The sequence below is a fragment of the Lissotriton vulgaris genome, chromosome 4_1, assembly GCF_964263255.1.
Source record: "Lissotriton vulgaris chromosome 4_1, aLisVul1.2, whole genome shotgun sequence".
NCBI classification, from domain to species: Eukaryota; Metazoa; Chordata; class Amphibia; order Caudata; family Salamandridae; genus Lissotriton; species Lissotriton vulgaris.
Window position 1 is genome coordinate 132,853,347 of NC_141691.1, and position 25,936 is coordinate 132,879,282.

General features: G+C 45.4%; 1 protein-coding gene across 2 annotated transcripts in view; it reads right to left on the minus strand.

Moving 5' to 3' along the window:
• The window catches only part of LOC147718470 (ligand of Numb protein X 2-like), a 177,704-nt gene that overhangs the window by 57,280 nt on the left and 94,488 nt on the right, over nt 1–25,936 (minus strand). For both annotated transcript variants that reach the window (XM_086918393.1, XM_086918394.1), the window contains exons 4-5: nt 24,047–24,243; nt 1,847–2,218 (exon numbers count right to left, since the gene is read on the minus strand). In XM_086918393.1, coding sequence (XP_086774519.1) covers nt 1,847–2,218; nt 24,047–24,243 — 569 coding nt within the window. The remainder of the gene's footprint in view (nt 1–1,846; nt 2,219–24,046; nt 24,244–25,936) is intronic.

Here is a 25,936-nt window from a genome sequence, read left to right on the forward strand (position 1 = left end):
TTGGCAATAGACTTGTATTGAATATTGTTTGGTTTTAAAAGTAACTTCCAAAGTTTATAGTCTTGTGGAGCAGTCAGCTGCCAAGGTACTGTCCTCCCACAACCTCCCACCTGATGAAGGTCTTGTGACGGTAGGCAAACGGCAAGCACCTAGCTACAATACTGCTGCTGCTGGCCTCCAGCACACAAAAGTAGGCAGTGTTTTATCATCATCCTGCATGGACATCATGGCTCTACGGAGGTGCCGCAGCCTACCACTCAGCTGTTGGCACTGATTCTCAGAGTGACAAAGCCAAGACGCAAGGCTGAGCAGTGCAGTTAACAACTGTAAGTAGTGCTGGTGTCAGCTGTACACTAGTCACCCACGCTAAATCAGTGCTCTGAGACAACAGCTAATATGTCTTACTTAACTTTATTTTAAAGTTAATGTGGCGGTGGCTGTGCCAGGTCCAAAATGATGCTTTCCTCCAAACACTCCTGTCATTGAGGTGGGAGTGGGTGGTCCCTTGAGGGGGAGTTCAGCTCTCAGCTCCAGTGTTCTCAGATAAGGTGGGAGGAGGTGGATGTGGTGGAGATAGAGGAGAATGAGGAGGAGAATGAGGATGAGAATGAAGAATTGGAAGAGCAGATCTTGGGGGGAGAAGACTGGTGCCCCTGCCTTGAAAATTTCTAAGCTTTTGTGGTGGAGAGGATTCAACGATAGTTACCATCTAAATCTAAAAGTCTGCTTCCTGTTAAGAGGGAGTCTTCTGCACATATGATGGAGGCTTTGCGGTGACTTCCCCAGTCTGGGGATTAAGAGGGATGGGCAGCTCTCGGTCCTGGGAGTCTGCGCACCAAAGGCTGTTTTGGCTCAAGACCATATTCAACATGGACCTTCGTTTCAGCAGGGAGGTGTCCTAGAGGGTGTCACTGGAGTTGTCGGCATGGAGTCTTGAATGGGTGGTTCTGCAGCAAAGTCAGCTCCAACGATTTAGATCAGTGCTGGCCATGGCTGGGAGGCAGTGGCAGCCCAGAAGGCTGTATCCCCAATTGTGCACTCATTGCTCGACCCCCGGAAGGTCGGTGAAAGCCTTGGTGAGAACTAGTACTCACAGTAGTCACCTTCTGATGCTGGCCAGGCATTGGCTGTGGACTTTGCACTTTGGAGTCCAAGGGGGAATCTGTCACAAGAGGTGATCTACCAACAGGGTCAACACTCACAAATTAGGTGTCCAAGTGAAGTCTGCTGAAGAGGTTTCAGAGACTCCAACTGGTCATGCCAGAAAACACTGGCGCATCGGGACCAAAGAACATCCAGTCTCAATGATGGCATGGACCCAGTTAGCTGAGAAGAATAAGGTAATATGCAAAGAGGTGGATTTAAAACTGGGATAGCAATTTAAGGAATTCCATGAGTAGCGGAGGGATCACCACAGATTAAATAACTGCAAATACAAAAATCGCAAACTAGACTGAGTATTATTTAAAGTAACTTTCACGCATTGACCTTAAGCAGGTGCACCAAAGTGATGTAGGCGATGGATAAATAAGTCATTTCATATTTTGTTTAATCTTGGATTATTCCTTTATGTAAACCCTCTATGGCGCGCACAGTATTAATTCCGAGGCTTTAAAGATAAAATACTACTTAATAGAAGGAAAATACATTACTGTTGTGGCAATGAATATCACTGGAAGAATTCTGCTCCAAAATAGTTCATGTCACACACACAATTGCTGAAACTTTCTTGCCTGTATTCAGAATTGCGGTCTAGTTCATTTATTTTTATTTTCCTGCTTGTTTTGCATTTACACAAAAGTTCAATAAACTTTATTAAAATGTTTTTAAAAAGCACCTTTCTTACCTGAATGATGTGGGCAGCAATCTCGGGGGTCCCCTGCCGCAAGTCCTGCCCGTTGATTGAAAGCACTTTATCATTATATCGCAGACTCCCATCCTTTGCAGCCAAGCCACCATCCAACAAGTCCAGGATGAAAATGCCCGCCTCATCAGTCTTTCTAATCAGTTTGATGCCCAGAGGCTCAGACCGATCTCTCTTCATGAGTGTGACGTGGATGACCTTGCAGGGGCCTGGACTGCTGCCGGCATCTGGCCTGGAGGGTCTGTTGGAAAACCCCTTCTCCTGCAAGACTGTGAGGAGGAGCACAGAACTTGGACTCCTCAGCAGGGAAATTGCATGACTGTGGGAGACATTGCTGATGTTCACACCATTCACCTGGACAAAAAAACACAAGGATGAAAATGATAGTAATCTCAGCATCCACTATACCAAATAAGATGAACATTAGAAAAATCCAAAGCATTTTATATTGCACATCCGTGCAATCTGTAATAATTGGTCCAAATACAACACAGTGCCTACCTCTTTATTAATATCAGCCTCATGGCCATGGTATTGGCTGAATTAATATTATTTTTACTAGCTACTTTATGCCAAGCCATATACTATGCCTGCAAATCTTTAGAAAGCTTCCGGGACTTCAGCCAGATAATGGCTCTCTGGCACTCTTAAGCAACCAGTCTTCATGGTCACCCTAACCAAATTCTTAGGTCTAGCCATTAAGTCTCTTAAGAGTAGCTCTTCAGTCTCTTGTATCTGCATCACTGTGTGAACAATGCCTTAGAGCTATGCCGAAAAGGCAGGAAATATATCAAACCATGCTTTCTGCCACATTAGGCCTTTGCTGGGTCGCATGGCCTTGTAAGGTTACTTACTACATTATAGCTCTCTGGACAACAGAATTGAAGTTTCCTCTTCACTGCATTTTTGTTATTTGTGTTAGCAAGACTGTCAACCTGCTTATAAAAAGGCATGGCGAGCTTTCACCCTCCGTTAGTTTTTATCACCACCCGAAACATTAGTTGTCAAGGCCCTAGACCTTTAACGTTCTCTTTCAAAAAAGTAATTGCATCCATGATTGCCTTGCAATAAGGCCCAATTTTATGGAACATGCTTGCGTCATCAGACCTGCCCTACCACATAAGTCACTGTGTGTGGGTGGGAATAACTGGGCAGGGCTTTGAGCTGGTAGATCCAGCCTGGGTATCTGCATTTATCACCATAGGAGAGCAGTAAATGTGCATTGAACTGTACAGAGTTCCTTTAAAAAAAAAAAATATGTTTATTAAACAACTCCAATTATTACACGTAGAAAAATAGAGATATACATCAGTAACAAATATATAAAAAGAAAAACTTCTTAGTTAATAAAACTAGCTAGGATACACAATTCATTACATTAAATTCATTACATTCCAAGACATCAATAATATACATATTATAACGGGAGCCTTTTATCTTATACACCTCTTACATTCCTGCTCCAGGCCACAACTGGGGACCAGATCTTACTGCCACGTATTCTAGAATGTCTCCCTCTAGTAGCATAGATGGCTTTTTCCTGATTATACACCCCCAGAAAACTGAGGCGTGGCCTGGAGCCGTTGATGGTGGACGTGTAGTTTGCTAGCTCCGTCCTATGCCCTGAACATAAGCTGATTATCCTGCACTCCCCTGCCTGCAGCCCACCTGATCCCTACACAGATTGCCCCCGGGAGCAAGCGGAGTGAAGCGGTGCGACGTACCCCCTCTGGGACCACTCCTTGGGCAAATTCTGACGACTTAGCCTGTTGCGGCCTGCGGATCGAGACGGAGCCCCGGCCTAAAGTGATCGGCCTGGCCGGCATACCCCCAGCCTCCTTCGCGGTCCACTCGGGACCCGGGTTCGGACTTCCTACATTCTGCACGCCGGACCCACGGATTGAGGTACAGAGCCCCCGCCATCACGGTGACCCCGTTGCCTCCCTTGCTTGGCCGCATCGCCACGGGCCAGCCACATCGCAACGCAGCCCCTTCGGGACGCGAGACCACTCCAGTGCCGTCCCCCCGCCAGCCCACGAAGTTAATGGCTGACCATAGAGCCGCCGTACAGCGGCACGCATTACGGACACGCGGACCACAGATACCAGGGTCTGGAGTGGGGTAGTGCGCCACGCGCTTTGGCGCCTCTTTACAACGCTGCAGCCCAGACCTTTTCCACGCTCTCGCCAGCCACGACACACTCACTCTGTGGTGGCCTGGACCCCATCGTCTCTCCCCCCTCGCCACCTCTGCGAACCTGGGGGTATACCTACAGGTGGGGACACCGGTGGCGCACCGACCCACCCCCGCATTGATACCTCGCCAGGATAGTCCGCGCTACCCCTACCGGCCCAGGGGTCTTCACTACATCCGCCCCTGCTCAGTGGACATAGGCCCGTCCACACCCACTGCAGACCACTCGGAGGGACGGCGGCGGGCTGCTGCGTCCACTGCGACGCCACCCTGATAACACGAACCATGGGCAGAAACAGGGGCAAACCACAGGATCAGGGCGCCCGAGCAGACGTGCAGTCTACGGCCTCTGAAGACCCACTGGCCTCCTCCAACATGGACATCATCCCGCCGACCGGTAAGGGTTCACAAGACGCCAAGCTAGATCTGATCCTGAATGAAATACGCGCGAAGTGCTAGAATCGCGCATAGACAATATGGCGACTGGCCTGTCCCTACTTAAGGCTGACCACAACAAGTTGGCGGATCGAGTGTCAGAACAGAAGATAGCGCTGGACGACCTAATACCGCAGCAGACGGAACACTCCACGAAATTAGAAAACGTGGAGAAGCAACTGAAACAACTGTGGGGTAGAGTGGATGACGCGGAAGGACGTGCCCGCCGCAACAACGTCCGCATCCTTGGTATTCCGGAGAGAAGCGAGGGGAGGGATCCCACGCAGTTTGTGGAGGATTGGCTAAGGAAGCTGGTGGGCCAGAGAGACCTCACCGCCCTCTACAGTGTGGAAAGGGCCCACAGGATGCCATCATGGCCCCCGCAACCTGGGGCGCCCCCTGATCGCTTGTCTCCTCCACTTCAGGGACCGTGACACTGTCCTGCGGGCGGCCAGGGAGGAAGCGCCAATACGCTTCGAGGACAAGAATATATCAGTCTACCCCGATTTCACACCCACTGTGCAGCGGGCCAGGTCCAACTTCATGGGGGTAAAACGCAAACTGCGGGACAGAAACATGAAATATGCACTTTTATTCCCTGCCCGGCTCAAAATCCTACATGGCAACAGGTCCCATTTTTTCGACTCGCCCGAGGAAGCGGCAGAGTGGATGGAGGTCACTCTGACCCCACCGGCATCGCAGGACCCGTTCGCAGACCACCACAGTGACGCCCGCAGGGGCTCGCCAGGCCGACGGAGCGACACTCACAGCCCCGGACATCATTCATCACACGGAGCTCAGGCGGCGACGCATCCATCCGGACACCAGGCGACAGGCCAAACGTCGTCATCCCCGCATCATCGTCTAACTGAGGAGGCGCTGGCAGCCCACGACGCGGAAGCAACCGGAGACAGACTCTCCGTCACCACCGACACCCATACTGAGGTGTCTGGCTCGGTTACCAGCTTGCAGCTCTTCCCGAAGATCACAGCCCAGATGGCAGAGGAGTTCTGAACCACGAAACGATTGATCCTCTCCGGGTGGTAACGTATGACTAATCCCCTCCTTCACATATGGTGGGTTGTATGTGCAGGGGCCCATTGTATTGTGGGCTATCATGCCCACGCAGACTGTTCAGTGCCAATCGACGGAGGCCTACCACCCCCGGTATGCACAAGAACTTGACTGACTTGTGTCCACGTTGGGCACCATGGTTTGGCTCCTGGGTACGTTGGCTCAGGGACCTTTTTGTTCAGGGGTTACTTGTTTGCGAGACACTCACTTTTTAGCACCGCAGGACATGTGGGGTCACCCAGTTGCATCACATTGTTGAGCCGCACGGTAGGGGATGGGACCTCTTAATAACTATCAATTGTGCACCTGGAATGTGCGTGGCATGGGATCTGTGCATAAACAACATAGAATCCTTGCACAACTCAACAGAAGGGGGACACCGATTGCTTGCCTGCAAGAGACACATTTGAACGCTGCTGAAGCAGTGAAACTGCGCAAGAAATGGAGAGGGCAGCTCTTTGCGACCTCATATTCTGCATTCTCTAGGGGGGCGGCAATTTGGCTCCGTGGCTCTCTTCCCTTCCAGCTGCTAGAGCAACGGATTGACCAGGAGGGTCGCTATGTATTTCTACGGGGACTGTTGGATGGGGAGGCAGTAGTCATTGGCTGTGTGTACTCACCTAACACAAATCAATCTGAATTTTTGTTCAATGTCAACGGGGTGCTTGCAGATTGGTCTGACCATCGCTGGATCATCGGGGGTGATTTCAATGCTGTACTTGATGTTATGCTAGATAGATCACATCCCCCCTTACAGACTACCGAGAGCAGAAAACAGGCTGATGCGCTTGCAAGTTGGGCCGAGGGCTGGGATATGGCAGATATGTGGCGCAGCATACACCCTCTAGATAGGGAATACACCTTTTTCTCCCCTCCCCACCGGCTTCACACCAGAATTGATCATGTTTTCTGCTCCCGTTCCCTCACAACACAGATTGTCCAGGCCCAGCACATGGGGAAAACACTATCGGACCACAACCCCATGGAGATTACGTGGCAGTGGGGTAGGAAACTGGCTCCCATTCCGACTTGGCGGCTGTCTCCTGATCTCCTCGAGGACTCGGTCTTCCGGTCCTCCCTGTCCGACACTATAGATACCTACTTCTCCACAAATGCACACACGGCCAGCTCCCGGCAGATAGAATGGGACACTTTCAAGGTCTGTCTTAGGGGGGGCTGCTATGGCTCTTAGGGTGGGAAGGAAACGGGAGGTGATCAGCGAACTGAAGGAGGTAGAGGGCTCACTTGCATCCCTGGAGAATGAGGCAGCGGGCACCAATGTTCCCTTCACACCACTGCAAGAGGCACATATTAGACATGCGGAGCTCCTGGAAGAACTGCGGATTATAGACTACAGGGAATACACGAACAGGCAGCATACGCAGTCTGACCGAGCCGGACCCCTACTCGCCCGCCTCCTGCGGGACTCCCCGATCAGCCAACCCATTCTGAGGGTTTTCGACCAATCTGGCCGCTCAGCTACCACACAAATAGGGATCAACACGGCGTTTAAGGACTACTACACCACGTTGTACAGTCCCCCACAGCCCCTAGCAGAACCTGCACTTGTGGCCTTCATGGAGGGTCTGGTTCTCCCACAACTTACTGCCAATCAGAACAAAGACTTGAAGCGTACTATTTCAGTGGCAGAAATCAGACAGGCGATTAGAGCCCTTCCGAAGGGCAAGGCCCCTGGAACAGATGACCTGCCAACGGAGTTCTACGCCGCATATATAGACCTTCTGGCCCCGCGGTTACATACTGTTTATCTGGCAGCCCTACGTACAACCTCCCTACCGCAATCATCCATGCAAGCCCTGATCACATCCCTCTTGAAACCGGCCAAAGATGGTCTGCATCTGGCCGATTACAGGCCCCTGTCCCTTCTCAATACTGATTCTAAAATACTGAGCAAGGTACTGGCGTCGAGGCTCGTGCAATACGTGCCTCAGCTGGTCCATCCGGATCAATGCGGTTTTGTAACGGGCCACAATACGGCCATGAACCTTAGGCGCTTGGCTCAGCTCATGCTCGGAGACAATATGGACACAGGCTCCGAAGGATGCATTTCTTTAGACTTAAAACAAGCTTTCGATTCCTTGAGATGGGACTATATGTTCGCCACCCTGTTAAAATTCGGGATACCACCCGAATTCCTCGCCTGGGTCAGATTGCTATATACCATCCCTACGGCCAGAGTGCGCACCTCCAATCAAATCTCAGGTCCTATGGCCATTGCCAGAGGCACCAGGCAGGGCTGCCCGCTCTCCCCTCTCCTCTTTGTCCTTGACTTCGAACCATTACTCTGTAGACTCAGGTTGATGGCCCCCCACTATGGCATACGACGACATGGTACGGACCACATTGTATCTGCTTACGCGGATGATATCATATTATATCTCCGTGACCTGAGCGGTGATCTGAGCCCGGTTTCTCGGGTTTGAGGATTTCAGAGAGATCTCTGGCCTCACCATCAGCGAGTCTAAGTCCTACGGGTTCACCTTTGCAGCCACAGATGGGTCAGCCCCCCTGCCTTTTGCCCCTCATGAATTCCAGATGGCTGACACTACCTTCCGATACCTGGGGATCCAGATATACAGAGAGGCGAGCATGATGATAGACGGCAACCTAGGGAAGGCCATTCGGGCGCTGAAGTCACAAATTCAGTTTTGGCTTACATTACTGCTCTCAATACCCGGAAGGGTGGCAATCTCCAAGATGGTGATGCTCCCCCGGATTATCTACTACTTCACCAACTTGCCATTCCAGATCCCAGCGGCGACATTTAAGACCCTCGACTCGCTGCTAACTGAACTTGTGTGGGGACATGGCCGCAGGCGCATAGGTCTGGCCAAGTTGCAACTCCCCTTCGACTCTGGAGGCATGGGCTTACCGGACCTCAGGGCTTATAATTATGCATGTCAGCTGCAATGGCTAGCTTACTGGGTGGCGGGCCGTAATCTTCACGAGATTAATATATCAGAGGACGACCATACTAAGGGGAGAGTGCACACCTTGCTCCTTCCTGGCTCGGATCTACCTAGAAACGCCCCGCCACTTCTCAAGCTGGCGATCACATACTGGCGGAAGGCACTGAAGTACACGTCCCTCGGGACACCATATGCCCCCACGATTCCACTATTGGGCATACCACTAGGTTCGGGCACACTCACGGCGACCCTGCTGGAACCCTGGCATGACGTAGGCGTGACTCACGTGGGTAACCTGTTTGCGGAGGGACACCTGCTATATTTCGAAGACTTCAGAACTTCACAGGGCGTCCCCAGCGGCTCCTTTCTCCTACACGCCGGACTCCGACACTATATCTCACGCAAATGGTCGCCTGACGGGCGGGAGCCTACTACGAACCCTCTTGTTACAATGCTCTACCTCATGGGAACGGGCGGCCACCTGACCAAGTGGCTCACATCTAGCATTAAATCGGGGAGGGCACTTACACTGTCACCACTACAGGCAGCATGGGAAGTAGATATTGGAAGGCCGCTGCGAGACAAGGAGTGGGAGCGCATACTTCAGTTCCCCAGGAAGGTAGCTAGGAACCCCAAGTACAAGTTCATCCAACTGATGTTACTACATAGAGCCTACCTGACACTGCACCGACTACATGTGATGTTCCCTGCGACCAGGAACAACTGCCCCCGATGCGATGCGGACGACGCATCACTAGTACATATGCTATGGCAATGCCCCAAACTAGGGTATTTCTGGAACACTGTCCATGACTCACTCGCGAAAGCTGGTACACTGCCCCGAATACCTACACTGGAACATACACTTCTAGGGCTAGGGCCATCGGCCCGCACCAGAACCGTGGCGACGCACTTCTCTGACCTGGCCTTGTTGCTGGCGAAGCGTGCCATCACGATGAGATGGAAATCGTCTAGACCACCCAACTCAGACATGTGGCGGGCGGAAGTAGTGCGCTGGGGGAAAGCTGAGGGCGAAGCACTACAAAGGGAGGAGAGCAGGGGCCTCCGGAAAACACCGATCTCACTGGAATGGTTTGATACATTGGGGGTCTTTGAGGCTGGCAATGACGAAGATGAAGAGGATGCTAGTGAATAGCCGCTTGGGGTATTACTGTGCCCCGACTCACCCTCCCGTGCACGACCACGACCACCACTGCCTACGGTGCACTACGATGGGGCACGGGTAGCCCCGACCCATCGCTCACACTGCCCCACCTTACCTGTGTGTTAGCCTTGCACTTCGTATCAATACATTGAGTGTGACCCACATGTCGATATTTCATTTATGTGCCTACTTAGAGAGTGACGGGTGGGATTTCATAGGGGTGGAGGGTGGGACCGGGTTTTGTTAGTTAGTTCTAGTACATCGACAAAATGAAAAATCGAATTCACTATGTTTCTATATATGCTTGGAGCAACCGCATACATGTACCAACGGAATTTACACTGAGATTATATGTATGAAGTTGTATGCTATTACTGCTCTCAAAACTATGCTAATAAACCAATAAAAAAAAAAATACACCCCCAGAAAACAAGTAAACCACATTTGAAAGCTTGTGGGTCCAGGTCTTTCCAGCGAGCTGCAAGTATTATTCTATAGACTGCTGTACCCATAAAAAGACACGATTCCTCTTCCATGCTAAATCCGAGAGTGCTATCATAGCCAAGAATAAAAAGAGTGGGTGAATCCGCCACTTTATGCCCAAACACCTCCTCCCAGAATTCTGATAGCGTCCTCTTGAGTAATGTTAATTTATCACACTCATAAAACATGTAATAGGGTGGCTGGACCCACTCCACACCACACCTGGGGCACTCATCATTTATTCTTTTACCCCATGCATGCAATTTAGCAGGGGTATAATACAAATTATATATGGTTATATGTAGCTGCTCTTTTAAGTTAGAAGATAAAAGTAGACGTGATGTTAATAATAGACTCATGTCAATGTCAACATTGGGGTTAGCAAGTTTACCAGCCCATGATGCTTCTGTATGTTCCAGGTCATCTTGTAGTTTTTCAAGAAGCAAATCAAATATTATACCAATTCTGGTCGTATTTTTACTTATAATCGCAAAGTATGGAATCTTTTCCAGTATAATACTTGGAGTTTTTAGGTTAAGCATAGTATTAATTTGAATACATTTAAAATAGTCATTTTTAGAAATCTCAAAATTTGTCTGTAAATTAATTCTGGCATTTGAATCACCTCCCAAAAAAGCCCATACTGTAGTAATCCCCATGCTTTCCCATTTTTTAGCAATGTCGTCATTAGCCTGCACAGGCAATAAAGAGGAGTGCCACAAGGGGTTTATATATTGAATTTAGGAATTGCCATATATCTAAAAGCTTTCCTCCATATTTTCCATGCACTACTGATGACTTTGAATTACATTTTTTTAATAATAACTTGGCTCTAGTTGTCTCAGCAAGAGCCCTTGGGCTTTCTTTCCTATTGATAGCTCATAAATAGATGGTCTTTCCATGCCCCCTGTGTTCTCAGTGACAGCCGATGTGTTAAGGAGTGGTGCCATTTGGTGAAGAAGGGCAGCCCGAAAGTATAGCATCAAATTGGGAATTGCAAGACCACCCCTGTTTTGTGGTAAAGATAAATATTTCAAAGACCTCCTGATTTTTCAAATTACCAGACAAAATTAGACATTTGTGATTCGAGAGATTTAATAATATCTTCAATAATTAAGGGAATGGCACAAAACAAGTATAGCGCACTAGGAAGTATATATATATATATATATATATATATATATATATATATATATATATATATATATTTTTTTTTTTTTAAATCCGCTACCAATGATCGACAGGTTTAAACTATTAACCCTTTCTAGATTTTTTCTTATGGCGCTCATTAGGGGTTCATAATTAAGTTTGCTAATGTTTTTGATCTGTGCGCTTATATATACACCCCAAGATACACAGCTGTTTCTGCTTTTCTAGGATCGACATAATTAATATTATCGGTGCATAGGACAATCGTTTTATCTTAATTAAGGGAGTATCCAGAATAGTGACCGAATGACTGAGTAATAACTTCTATTTTTGCAATTGCCTCAGCGGGGTTTGGTGTTAATACTGCCACGTCATTGGCATAATCAAGTATTTTTGTTTCATAGACACCGACAATGACGGGTTTTATTTCTTGGGTTTGTAGCAGTTTTATAATCAGAGGGTTGATTTACATAGCGAACAATATTGGGGAGCAGGGACAGCCCGACCATGTTCCTCTCGATATATTAATTGCACAGGATTCAATACCCATTACTTGGAGCTTAGCTGTTGGTTCTTGATACATTGCTCTAATTGATTTAACAAGACCAGGCCCAAAATTGTTAGACTCCAGCACCCCCCACAGAAATTCCCATGACACATGATCGAAGGCTTTCTCAGCATCTAGAAGGATCATCGACATCTGGCCTCCTGTCCCGGACATGATATCGAAGAGCGAAATAACTACGGGTACGGTCCGTAGTACCCTTACCAGGGATAAAGCCATGCTGCCAGGGGGAAAACAGATGTTCTATGACCCCCCCCCCCCGAGCAGATTAGCCAAGATCTTTGCATATTGCTTAGAATCCGAATTAATCAATGAAATTGGGCGGTACGATGATGGAAGCTCAGAGGGTTTGCCCTTTTTAGGAAAAATAATTATATTAGTTTCTTTCCATGATTCTGGCGGGGTGCCATTCCATTGTATTCCAACAAACAAATCCAATAGGAAAGGTAGTATTTGTTCTCCTAGAATTTTATAAAGGTCTGGAGGGATTCTGTCGGGCCAGCTGCTTTCCCTGAAGCTAGACCGGATAGAACCAATTATAGCTCTATAATCGTAATCTCTTTTTCCAGATCCTCTCTCGTTATAGTATCTATTTCCCTGCTCCATCCTGTGTCAGTTGTAAATTCCCTAAAAAATTTTTTAATTTCAGCTAAATCGACTATGCCAACATCATTGTCAATCATCAAAGGGGAAAGTGGTGGAGGCATACCTTAATTTTCCCTATTGTCAGTCTCGCAAAGATCCCTCCAGCTGAGATCAGGAATTGATAACAATCCATTACCTTCTCTGGACTCCGCCGAGGTCATCGGTTCCGTCACGTAATGTATCCTCCACACCGGAGCCCTCGTTCAATACCAGCCCGGCTATAGCGATGGTCAATTCATCGGTCGTCTGTTCGTCAGGGGTTTCAGCCTTGCGCTTCCCTTCTCGACCCGGAAGCAGTCCCGCTGGAGCCCTCCGCAACAGATCCGCCACTGAAGGGCCAGTCGCACTTCCCTTCCGGGCGGCAGCGCCTCCACGCTTCGGTGTCTTGGCGACCGACGCGGTCCCTTCTGCAGCTCCCCCATCAATCTTGCTGGTCTGCTCAACGATCTCCTGCTGCACTAGTCTTGCCGCTCTTGCCCTGGCCGCCGATGCTGCAGCGATCTTCAGAGCCATGACTGCGTCACCCCCCGCCTCAGCACACACCATAAGGTAGGTTCTAGTATCAGCTCTTTCCTGCGCCTTGGGGATCCTCTTCCACAGGTTGCGGAGAACAGCCAAACCAATTACAGTGCCTAGGGTTAATAGTTGGTTATTAGCTGGTTTTATCTCCAAACACTTTTCTGTTAACATCTCCTCTCATCAGCTCTTATTCTTTTCCTCGATGTGGTTCATTCTGTATCCACCATCGGGAGCTCTGGTCTGCAGGTGCACTGCAGTTTCAAGCAACCACCATCTCGCCTCTTCTGAATATACGCTCTCCTGCAACCGAACTGTACAGAGTTCCTAGTCTGAAACAGGGCTATTTGGTTGGATCTTGACATCGGATGACATTCACGGCACATAATGACATCACATGGAAGCTGGAGCCTGTCGTCAGAAGATTACAGTGGTATGTGATGGTAGTACATGGACTGGGATGAAAAATCTATGCAAAGGAAGCTGTCTCGCATATAACCGCATTACTTGGACCTATATTTGGACATAGGCATGCAAGGCAGAATCTTGCTTTTTATAGCTGTTCCTGAAATATGATGAGATGTGGGCATTTATAGCTAAACTTGGCCAAGAAAGGTGAATCTGGACATCAAACTACTCATGCAATATTGTGGCATAAGCACTGAGAATGTTTATGGTCATGCAGACTGAATGTGAACAAGTAATGACTGAAACATGGATACTTTAGCCTAGATAAGAGGTGTAATTTGTCCAGGTCACATAGGCAGTGCTTAGTTTGTAAAATAAGCTCTGGTGCCCAATGTTTTATCGGATACCCACAGCCAGCGCAGGGAAACGTTGGGGTTGCCAAACACCAAGGTGGTCTAGTCTTGATTCCACCTCATGACTGTTCCATCCATCCCCTACACCTCCTGCCCTTTTATTTCACTCTTGCAGTTTATGTTTTTTAGCTCTGCTTCTTCCCTTGGTCACCGGTATTCTGTCATTTTCTTCCTTCTTTTTCCTCCTTCTCTGCCTTCTCTCTCATGTTCTGGGTGAAATTCTGATGATTAAAATTAAGTGCCGTTCCCCAAAATGAGTGCTGGTGAGCCACACCTGTAGCTACCGGCTCCATCTCAGCACTGCATGTGGCCATAATTCAGACAACAGAATTAGGTTTAATGACCGGCTTCATGAGTACAAATACATTCTAAAACCCGATGCCTGGTGAAAAGACGATTGTAATTACTACAAAATGGACATGAAAATGACAAAATCAAAGTACACTGGTGTGAGGTCAGACCTGCTAATGTTATTCATTTGGTGCAATTCACGGCTGAATTTTACGTCTAATCAGCTTGAAAAAAATTGTTACTGCTATTAAACTTAGCCCTGGACTTCATGGAGCAAAAATACCAAACCACTGTTTTCTATTATATGCTACAAATTGTTACTTATATAACATCAAACTAGGAGAAACTATAGTTTTAATAATATGATATACCTCTAATAACTACGGAAAGATTAGATTAGACATTTCTTTATTTTTGTACTATTTACAAAACACATCATTTTTGTGTTTCCCATCTTCATAAACCTAAAAATAGAATCTTTCTGCTTAGGTAATGAATCCTGGAAAGCGTTGTCCGGCAAAATCTTTTTACCAGCAGCTTTTACAAACAATGGCTCTTTAAAAGGTAGAATTGTCTACCGTGTAAAACAAGCATTTACAATGCAACGGTTTCGCCTTTGGAAAAGTTAGAGCTATTGGCAATGTAAATGACAACATTTGCATTTATGTGTTGGTTTTGAAAACAGATAAATAAATGGATTGTCATTTACATTGCCAATAGCTTAATCTCTCGCAAATGTGAGACCTATTGTACCCTACGGACGATCTCAGCAGACAGCAATTACTACCACACACACACACAGAGCCACACACACCCACCCAGAGCCACACACACCCACCCAGAGCCACACACACCCACCCAGAACGTAAGGGGATCGCCCTAAACCGGTAGAGTACCAGGGTATGAGAATTGCATCTCTTTTTAGGCTCAACGCAGTGCTTTAATCTGCAGGTGTTGACTGCCTGCACAATTCACATCTGAAAGTGAGTGTATGTGCCCTTCACAACACTGCTACAGGACATGTTGTACCGACACTACGAGTAGCAAGGAAGTGCTTGCCTGGATGAAGTTTGCTCTGTGCATTAGTCGGGCTAACTCTGCTCCAAGTGCATCTTGAAGGAAGAGTGCTTGAAGGGTCCACCCCTGACCTTGTCTCCAGCCCCCGCCCTCCCCCAGTCCCGTGTGTGCCTCGAGTTTCGGTGCACACACACAATGGGCGTCACGGAGCTGCCCTGTGTACATTCCCAGCCCCGGACATTGCTTCCCTGCAGGGGGTGGTCCCTGCCAATGGCATTGGGAGGAGCGGAGACCTGCAAATTAACCTGACATTGATGTGCTCTAATAGCGCCTCACTGGGGAAATTAGCATCAGGGTGCTTTGCGCCGCATTGGGGGCGTGTATTTAGGGGACTTGTGTCCTCTACTATGGAGCTGCCTTTTCCAAGCTGGTTGAGAGGAAGGAGGACGGCCGCCTTCTATTCACATTATCTACATACACTGACTGCGTTCTGTGGGGGTGCCGTGTCACACATGAATGTCCCTGTAGAATAGGTCACCTCCGACCACCTTAAGCCAGCACTCCCTGAAATTGGGCCGCAAATTGCCTTACACTTTTCTGCTCACATTCTGGATTCTGTTTTTTTCCCCCCGCTTCCTTTCCATCTGTTTTACCTACTCTACTGATGTTGGGCGCGGTGGCCGAGCAGGAGTTAATGTCCTGGTCTAGTTAAATGTAATGATTCCTGACATGGAAGTATGCAGAGTTTGAGGGGTTGTGCAAATAAATCAAAGGGAGCTGCTTTGTTTAATTTCTCCTGGTAAATCATTCACAGGCCGCACACCCCGGAGCCAACGTTCCTACCTGTCTGACAAGGAATGCATGTCACACTCGCATTCCTCGTAACCAACACAGTTAAACCTGAAGAGGCCCCTGACCCAGCCCCCGTAGCCGCCAGCCTCCGTGGCCTACGAGTTGTGCCACCCTACATGTATGGGTTAATATCCAGATGGCATGGCCACCGCAACACGGGGTAAATTCAGATGCGCCTACCCAGACCCAAAATGACACCCCAGTTTGTGAGTGTGCACACTTCAGGCGAAGAGCGTCCGCATGTCCGATGCCTTTGTTATACTAAAACCCAAGAGCGCTGTGCTGTTGGAGGGGTCGCCCCGATGACAAGCGATAAGAGGCGAAGAGCTGGCAATTTACAAACATTAGGCAAGGAGTCTGTTCCACAGCGGGAGGGGGGAGGGGCTCACGGACAGCGGGAGGGGGGGCGGGTTCACGGACAGCGGGAGGGGGGGCGGGTTCACGGACAGCGGGAGGGGGGGCGGGCTCACGGACAGCGGGAGGGGGGGTGGGAACGGGCAGAAGGCAAGAAAAAACAAGGTAGACTGACTGTAAACTGAAGCTGTTTAGGGACGGGGAAGAATACAGCAAGTCCAACTGGTTTTCGACGCTTTCGTCCGGCACCGGCTGAAGGCAGAGAGCAGCTGTCCCGCATCCCCTCTTCAACACAACAAGACCGCGGCTCCTTCGTCTCCGTTTAAAACCAATACAAATCGCGCAGCCCACTCCTACAAAAGGCAGGATGAAAATAACAAAATGGCGTAAAAAAAAAAAAAAACACCCGCCCACCGCCGCCATGACGTGCTAAAAGGGGCAGGATGAGAAAAAAAAATATACATTTAAAAAAATCAAAAAATAAATAAATAAATTTGCCGGAACGCCCACGAGTCTCCTCGGTGAGTGATGGACAGATCTCTCTTCCAATGGCTAGCCTCCATTTATGGAGCTACCCAATGGAAGAGAGAGGCGGAACTAAGGCCATACTGTTGTAAACAAAAGATTTCGCGTGCGCGAAATGCTGCTTGCGCAGCTGTTCGCCAGGGGAAACCTAAAAAATGTATCCTTCAGAATGAAAAACGAACTCGAACAGGTTGGAAAGCCTTTGTATCTCACTGGCACAGAGTTTGAGTCTTTAGCCACATCCTACGGTGCCCTTGTGATTCACTTGCAGACCATCCCTTCTTATATACCCTTATAAAGAAATAGCTTTTGTCTCTTAGAGAATACTTTGTGAACTGCTTCAAACAGTTAAAAGGGTTGTTTTTGGTGGCAGAAATCCCATAAACCTTTTTCTATCCAAAACCCCCATGTTCGCATTGGTGGGGGTTGATGGAATCTTTTTCAGGTCCATAAAAAGGATGGTAGATTCAGATATGGATTAATCGTCCTAAATAAAGGATAATGATCAGCATTCCTATACATTAACTCCTGCCTCCTACATAACATAACAGGTGTATTTTGTAAAGCGCACGTTCACCCCAGCAACGGGGCATCTTGGCGCTGAAATAACTGATGTATATTGTTACCCAACTCAATGGTACTCATTTGATCAACCTCAAATGGATGAAAGGCTGAGTGGACCCACCGGGCTATGAACCTGTGACCATGTAGTCGAATACAGGTCCCTGCAGTTCATGCATTAGTCCTAAAGAAAAAAAATGGGAGAACAAGACATCTTGAAGGAACACACAGTTGGATTTAGAGAAAATAAAAATGATTTGGGGTGGTACCTTGGTCCCTCATGAGAAGTGTACTCTTTCTAAAAGTTGCTGGATGCCTTGGAGGGGCTCTCGATTTCCTCACAGAGCATCTCCTCCTGGGTTTTCTCTCCTCCTGAATGTTGAGCTTCCTTCTCGGTTATCTGCCATCCGATTTAGAGAGACTGGTTTCTGACCCTAAAGTGGGCAGTTGGTAAAAGTAGGTCCTGACTCTGCGACATGCTGTTCTAATTCAAAGGATCAAGTTGCTGACATCAAACATGTCCTGGGTGCCCAGGGAATCTAAAACATCTACCCCACAGTAAAGTGTCAACACCAAATTCATTGACGTTAGACAATAACTCAACCAACGAATGTGCCCTCCATGAAACCAGTTTCTGCTGAAACTATGTTGAAGGGAAACGGGGTGTATGTATGCAAGTTTATTTCTACAGGGCAAACTTTGCCATAAGACAATGGAGCGCTGCACAGGGTCACAGACCGGCATAAAGTCAACATGTGATAAGAGAATTTGCTGGGTAGTGGACAGTTAATGCATTGCGATTGGATGATGGGGCTCAAGCTCTAAGGGGCCCTCAGATGGATCAAAGTGGGTCTTAAAGTTTCAGATGGAGCCTGCATCATCACACTGCAGCCTTGCGACTTTCTTTGGTTGGTAACCTTTAAACAACAGCCAATAGAACTTCTGAGAAAATCCAAGACCAAACTCAGCCAACAGGCAAGGAGCTGCTATGTTTCCTTTACCCTTAGTGTATCACTCGACAAACGTTACACGTCAACTGTGGATACAAAAGACAAGTGATGTTCATCCTTCCAGGACTTCTCCCTTGCAATCCTCCAGAAAAGGAATATTTATCAAGGAGAGACCGTATGTTGACTCAATACACAAATGATTAAAGCTTTGTTGAAGATAGAACAGTACTTCTTAACTCCACAAAAAACGCTCCAGAGTAGACAGATCAAGTAAAGTAAAAGAAGTCCTTTAAAATCCAACTTTAATTTATTAATTTTTTTAAAATGAAAAGTACGAAATATTGTGTTTTTAGGGATCCTTACTCCACAAAGTGGAAGAATTGACTGTTATTGACCGAGCGCTGCCTAATAGTGATCTAAAGAGGTTAATGCTTTAAAAGGGACAGTGTGACATTCCGCTTGACTAAAAGGCATTGTCAACCAAGCTGCTTTCAAAGCCATCACTCAACTCAAATTGGAGTATTTTAAAAAGATAATGAAAACATACTATTTAGATTGTGTCTATGGAAGACCACAAAGGTCTTTCGCTTTCATGGAGTGTAGACAGCTTACATCTGGGGCAGCAAGTTCAGCTAAAAAGAATAAATAGGATGGAGCTTAATTCAGATTGAACTTAAGTTCTCATTTTGCGCAAAAACTGTGATTCTCTTAAAAGCCTGATGAAAGACACCCTAATTCTGTGACACATTAGAGTCGAGCTGCAAGAGTCAGTACAGTTTTCTACGGTAGAGATAAGCAAGGGAGCCATGCACAAAGGGATGAGAGAACCCCCATAAAAATATTATATATGTACTCCCCTTCCACTGGAAAAGAATGAAATGCGAACCACCATTCAGTGCAAAGTAAGTTTTTAATTTTTCTTGCTGTCAAACCACCACGACTGCCATGACACGTTTTGGCCTAAACCGGCCTTGATCACATGAAGCGTTTTCAGAGCCAAGTTGAATATTTAAAGTGCTAATGTGCCTACACACGATTACACATTCCAGATAGAGAAAACATACTGCTCGAGTCTGTTTTTGTGCAAATCAGCAAATATAAATATAAATCACATGTTCAAACATTTTAACGTGAGTAAATATTTAAACCAATTTATGTAAAATACTTTGATTGTTAAAATTCAGATTGAAAGTGCTAAAATCTGGCTTGAATTCTTTGTAAAAACCATATGAAACTTGTATAATACAATGAGTAAAATCAAGATTATTATTATTATTATTATTATTATTGTGAGTTTTATATAGCGCCTGGTTACCAGCAGGCATCCCAGCGCTCACCAGAGAGAAACGCTACCACACTGAAGCAGGAGTTAAGCAAAAAACAAAAAAGTTTTTAAAAGTTTGCGGAACCGCAAAAGGCTGGCTTCCGAGCGTAAATGCAGAGGAAGAGAATTCCACAGGGTGGCCACATTTATAGAAAACCTGCCACCAGTTCTTGCCTTCCTCACCCTCCCAACCTGCAACAGATGTTGATGATCGGAACGGAGAGAACGGGGGGCCTTATAGGGCTGAATCATATCCCCCAGAATGGGTGGACCTACCCCCTGCAAGATTTTGTGGGCGATACAGAGTGACTTGTCTGTAAAATACATTTACTATTATTTACTTCACATGTATTTGATCTTTTACATTTGATTTTTGGCCGATTTTAACCATCAGGAACATATGTAAACATAATTATATAGTTGATAAGACCGTTCCTAATTGTTACCACAGACAATTCCGCCCCTGTGGGCATGCATGTACCATTCCACTGTCTATAACCAGTGCTAAGTGCTCAAAAGTGCTATGGTTTTGAACTTATTGTTCATAAAGTGCTGCGAGTGCATGTGTAAACGATTAAATCAATTACAACCATATTAAATTGGGGCATAATGCTGGGAGCAGAGTATCGCAGTTCTGTATTGAGCTGTTAAAGATTTTTTTTTTTTTTTATTCTGTAGTGATTCTACCTTTCAGTGTATTCTTATATTTAATTTATAAACATGTGTAAAAGTCCTCACTCAAGTAATGTCCATTGGGTGTTTTAGTATCTAACTCTGAGATGTATCGGGTTTCCAATTATCTGAGTTTCGCTTCTCAGTTGCCGCCTTCTCTTTATGTTGGAATAGTATCAATTAAGAAATATTTCAGGTGTTCCAAGTTGTTACTATGGATCTCCTTCAAGTGGCGTGCAACCGGGTATGTTGGATCGGAGTTTGTGATTGCTCTCATGTGTTGCAGTATCCTCTTGTGGGCCTGGAGCTTGGTGCTGCCCACATACTGCAACCCACAAGAGCACTCAAACACATAGATCGCAAATTCCGTTCTACAGGTGAGGAATTTGTTCATTTTAAGGGGATCTTACCTAATGAGATTTGTAAGACTATCGATCCCATATCTGCAGACCCGACAATTGCTACATTTGACAAATCCTTTGCATGCAGTCAGTCAGTTAGTTGTGGGTTTAACTTCTGGACTACTGACAACTAGATCATCTCTCATAGATCTTGCTTTTCTAAAGGTGATACTGGGATTCTTGGGTAAGTCCTTACGTATTATGGGATCACTGCGAACTATAGACCAGTTCCTGTTTATGATCTTCTGTATTGTTTAAGGTTGTTTATTTTAGGTATCAGCCTGGTCTCCTGATCGGTTTTGTTTGCTCTCTTTGCTGTTCTTGAGGCATTATTAGACATCATCATGTTCCTGTGACTTGTTAGTTTTCTTGATCGCAGTGTCAATTGTATTTTCATTGTATACCCTAGCCATAAATCTGGCTTTTCTTTGTTCCTGAGCCTCCAATAGGTCTATGTCGGTTCTACAGAGAAGTCTAATCCTCAGCATTTCCAAGTAAGGGATGCAGTGTATCAAATGCTGTGGATGATAACTTGTGGCGTGTAATACTCTATTGCCTGCGTTTTTTTTGCGATGTAGTCTGGTCTCTATTTTTTGATTCCTGATGAATACCTCTACATCAAGAAAGCATACTGCCTGGTTACTGATGGTAGCCGTAAAATGGAGATTCAAGTTGTTTTTGTTGATTCTATTAGCACAATCGTGTGCTATTACCTAGGTTCCTCTCCAGATCACAAATAAATCATCTATATACTTTATCCAGGCTAGAACATGATTGTTAACTGCTTACTTGTGAATTGTATTCAAAACCATCTCCTCTCACCATACCATGTGGAGGCAAGAGTAGCTAGGAGAAAAACAAAACCCCATCGCTACTCCACGTGTTTGTTGAAACATTTGGCTCTGAAATAGAAAATAGTTATTTTCAAGGCAAAATGTTATCATGTTGACCAACATCTTGTTACGTTGAAAGAGGTACAATGGTCTAGACCCCTAATTGTGTTCTGTAGCTTTTATACCGTCCTGGTGGTGAATGCTCATATAGAGCGAAGTCTAGAGACATTAACAAATAATCTGGTTCCCACTTGTATTTACTCAGCGGTCTTAGAAAATCTCCGGTATCTTGGATATTCGAAGGCAGACCACAGACAAACTCTTGTAGGAAGAAGTCTATATACTTTCACATATTTTCCAATAGACTCTGCACGCAGATATTATGGGCCTGCCGGGTGGTTTCGTCGATTGTTCATCAACTTTGGGAATAAAGTATATGACAGGCATGGTGGGATAATCATTTTTAAGAAATTTAAACTCGTCCATGCTGAGCAGACTAGCACTCTGCCACACTATTAGTTTAGAGTAAAATTCTTTCCATGATGCTCGAGCTAATGGAGTACTGCTCCTTTTGTAACAGTCACTGTTTAATTGTTGAGTCACCTCTTCCACGTAATCTCGTCTAGGCCATATAACGATATTCCCTCCCTTATCAGAGTTCCTAATAATGATTTGGTCACTTTTTTTTTTAATTAGCTGATTATATTTTCTTGCTTGTAATAATACTTTTTACGTGCACATGATGTTAATTAAAAATATCAAGTGAGTCTCTTGGCGCAACCGGTTGGAATGTGGATTTTTGCTTGTAGTTGCTACGTATTCTTCCAAACGTGATGCCTGTTGGATTACCCAATTCACTCTGATCCTCTTTAGTTTCCTGTTCGTTGTTGTAATGCCAAGAATAATTCAGCATCTGCTGCAATTAGTGCATTCGAATTGCCCAAGTAGGTGGTTTCCGAGTCCAGATTGTTTTTATTTCCGTTGTTCGTTGTATTCACTAGATGGTATTTTCTTAGTTTTAATTTCCGAATAAATTTATAGACATCTACACGAGTCTGTACACAATTGAAATTGCTTTCGGGGCAATAAGACAGTCCTAGTGAGAGTAATTGTGTTTCAGCCTCATCTAGGACCATGGGTGATAGGTTGATTATAGTATTGATGTATTTGTCAGTGTGGTTTATTTTCGTTTCCATCGGTTGTTGGTCTGCTTCTTGTTGGTGTTTTCACTTCCGGAATCAATTAAATTCCTTTATTCTGAATCACTTTCGCCTCTCCCTCCGCTTTTGATTGAGTCTTTATTTTGTTGCATCTTTTGATTTCGTGGGCAAATAGTTTGTCTCCCGTCTTGTCTTAGGCAGTTTGTTTCCTCCATTAGGGAGAGTTGTGTGAAATATATATTATATATATATATATATATATATATATACACATGTATATATATATATATATATACACACACACACACACATATATATTATCCCACACACAATGTTGCCTAAAACATTTGGGGTGCAGTTCAAGGGAATTTAGGGCTACACAGAAACCCTACAATTCACCGAAATGTGCATGTTATATGGATTGGACTATTCCTAGTGGAGGAGGACTAAAGCCGGATTTTCCTGTGGCCAGTTTTTGTCTGAAATGGCACAGTGGGAAAAACAAATGATGGACTGGATTGTGGCCCAGAGTAATTACTAGGAGCAGAGTTTAATGCAAGCAATCCACCCTTCACGCTCCTCGAGAGCCACAAGTCCGAAATTAGACTGGCTCTAATCTTAACTCTTTGACATTTTCTTCTCAGCCTCCTGATGATCCTCAGTCTCAACACTGACCTCCCACCAGTCAAGGCTACAAGGTCAACCGGGACTTTCCTAGTCTCCCCATGCAGAAGAAGTGAATGCTGCAGGCCACCACAGGGAGCTGATGACTATTATAAGCAGACAAAAGGGGAGACAGGAGGTTTCTACATGTTCTTGTCTGCTAGGATATTTAATTACTTGTGTAGTTACATGTTTCATTGATTTGTGTGCATGCCCTGCACACAAATTTATAGTGCTTTGGCAGTAGTGCTAATGTATTACATTACATCAAATCTCAGAATAAAACCAAAGCAGTGAAGCTATCCAAGATACGCTCACAAATGTACAGCTGAAGAGCTCTTCTAAACTTTTCGGCTTGTGCAAGCCTGCAGTCTAGAACTTCATTGTAGTCTTTGTACATCATTACTGAAGGCAATGCTCTAATTTAGCAATATTGAGGTGTGGCCTTGAAACCCATTGTAAACTCTGCATCGAATTGTCTATAAATATCCATATTTGATCCAGATTTCTGTACTTTATAAACTAAAAGAAACAGGAGCTCAGCTGACCAGACATAAAAAGTAATAAAGTACGATCACATGAAAAGGTAAGGCGGTAAGCTACCTCAAGGATATGATCTCCGGGTGAGATTCTCCCATCCAAGGCAACTAGAGAATCCCGAAGTACTTCCTGCACCACAATGTTCCCCAGCGGAGTATCTTTCCCACCTACAATGCGCATCCCCAGCTCCTCCTCGGGATCCTCACGACTAATTTCCACTCTGTTCGTTTCAGCCACAAGACTCGATCTGTGAGCATGGTCTGTTAAATTTAAAAAAAAAAAAAAAAAGAATAAAACGTGTTATTTAATTACGTTAAGGACACTTCTACTTCAGGCCCACACCTGAGAAGACATCAATACATACAAACAGAAAATTTGGAAGTTACTAACTCATCCAAGAAGGCATACATTCCACTGCTGAGCAACATGTTGGAATCTTCACAAAAACTTTAACAACATTCCAAATTTCCTTAAAGAGCAACTTCAGCAAAAATAAGCTGAAGACATAGAGCAGCCCAATACACAACATTTTCCAGGCAAAGGTTGGATTGTGTTGTGCGCTGGCCAGCGACAGACATCTGTAGATTGACTACTCCTGTAGTACGAATTGCTATTCACTAATCTAGGGATGTAAAACTCCACCTTTGCATCCCTTATCTTTTCTATAAAGAGAGCTCCATCATGGTGGTGATCTCAATGCACGTACTGCCGCATTTTAGTAGTAAATAAGGAAGGGACAAGAAGGAGTGGCTGGACAATGGGGAATACTTACTACAAAATCGGAGGGCTTCAAAGAAATTTATGGAGGGGTTGATGAGCGGTCATGTACCTACAAACACCCACCTCAAAAGAGTAAGCGCATTGGTAGTCACAAACTACACTTCAAAAGTTACTATAGCCCTGAAGGATATATATATATATATATATATATATATACATATACATATATACATATATATACACACACACACTTAGTATAACATGTTGTGAATGTAAGTAATAACCTTCATTTCGAATAAAACTTTAATGTATCATTTAAAGAAATGTAATCATAAATAAATTTAGCAAATAACTTAAGGATACCGTTCTGGCCGATAATGCGGTCTACAAATCTACATAACATTTACTGCCTAGTAAACAAAAAAGTTAATGTAGGTTTTCATTATTCCTTAAGAAATATTTATAAATTAAATATATTGTAATTAACTATTTAATACACATTTAATGAATTATTATGCTGTTATTTTATTAGCTTTAAATTAATCATTTTACATGTATATTTTAATATATGAAATTGTTTTTTAAACATATTGCATATTTTTTATAGCAGCAGATCTCCAGCTATGTGTTAAAAGTTAATAGCAGTAAATGGACACTCATAAATCATGTTGTAGGAAGCTCCACCAGGTGGTGGATACATACAAGCTTACCCGTAGGTGTATACCACCTCTTAAAAATAGTAAATACCAAAAAGTGTAGAATTACACATAGATAAATATACATGTGAGCAAATCTACACAACAATCAATCCATCAGGATTTATAAAGTGCAGCTAATAACAATATAGGGTATCCAGGTGCCTGCAGGTCCTGGAAACGTACTCGAACATCCAGGTCTTGGTCATTTCGAATTCCGGATTTTCGGTGATGGTCAAGAGGTGATGGGGAGGCTGTTTCAGGTCTTTGCTGCGATGTGGGAGAAGGAGCATCCTCCACTTCTTCTTCGGAAGATGTGGGAAGTATGGGCAAGAGAAAGGGAGGCAGAGCGTAGTTTTCTCGGCGGTTGGTGGAAGTTGAGGTGGTGGTTAATGTATGCAGGTCCTTGGTTGTGAGGAGCCTTGTGTGCATGGATCAGCAGCTTGAATTGACATCTCTTCAGTTTGGAAAGCAAGTGTAGTTGCCTAAGGTGGGGTGTGATGTAGGCTCGTCAGGGAAGGCCAAGGATGAGTCTGGC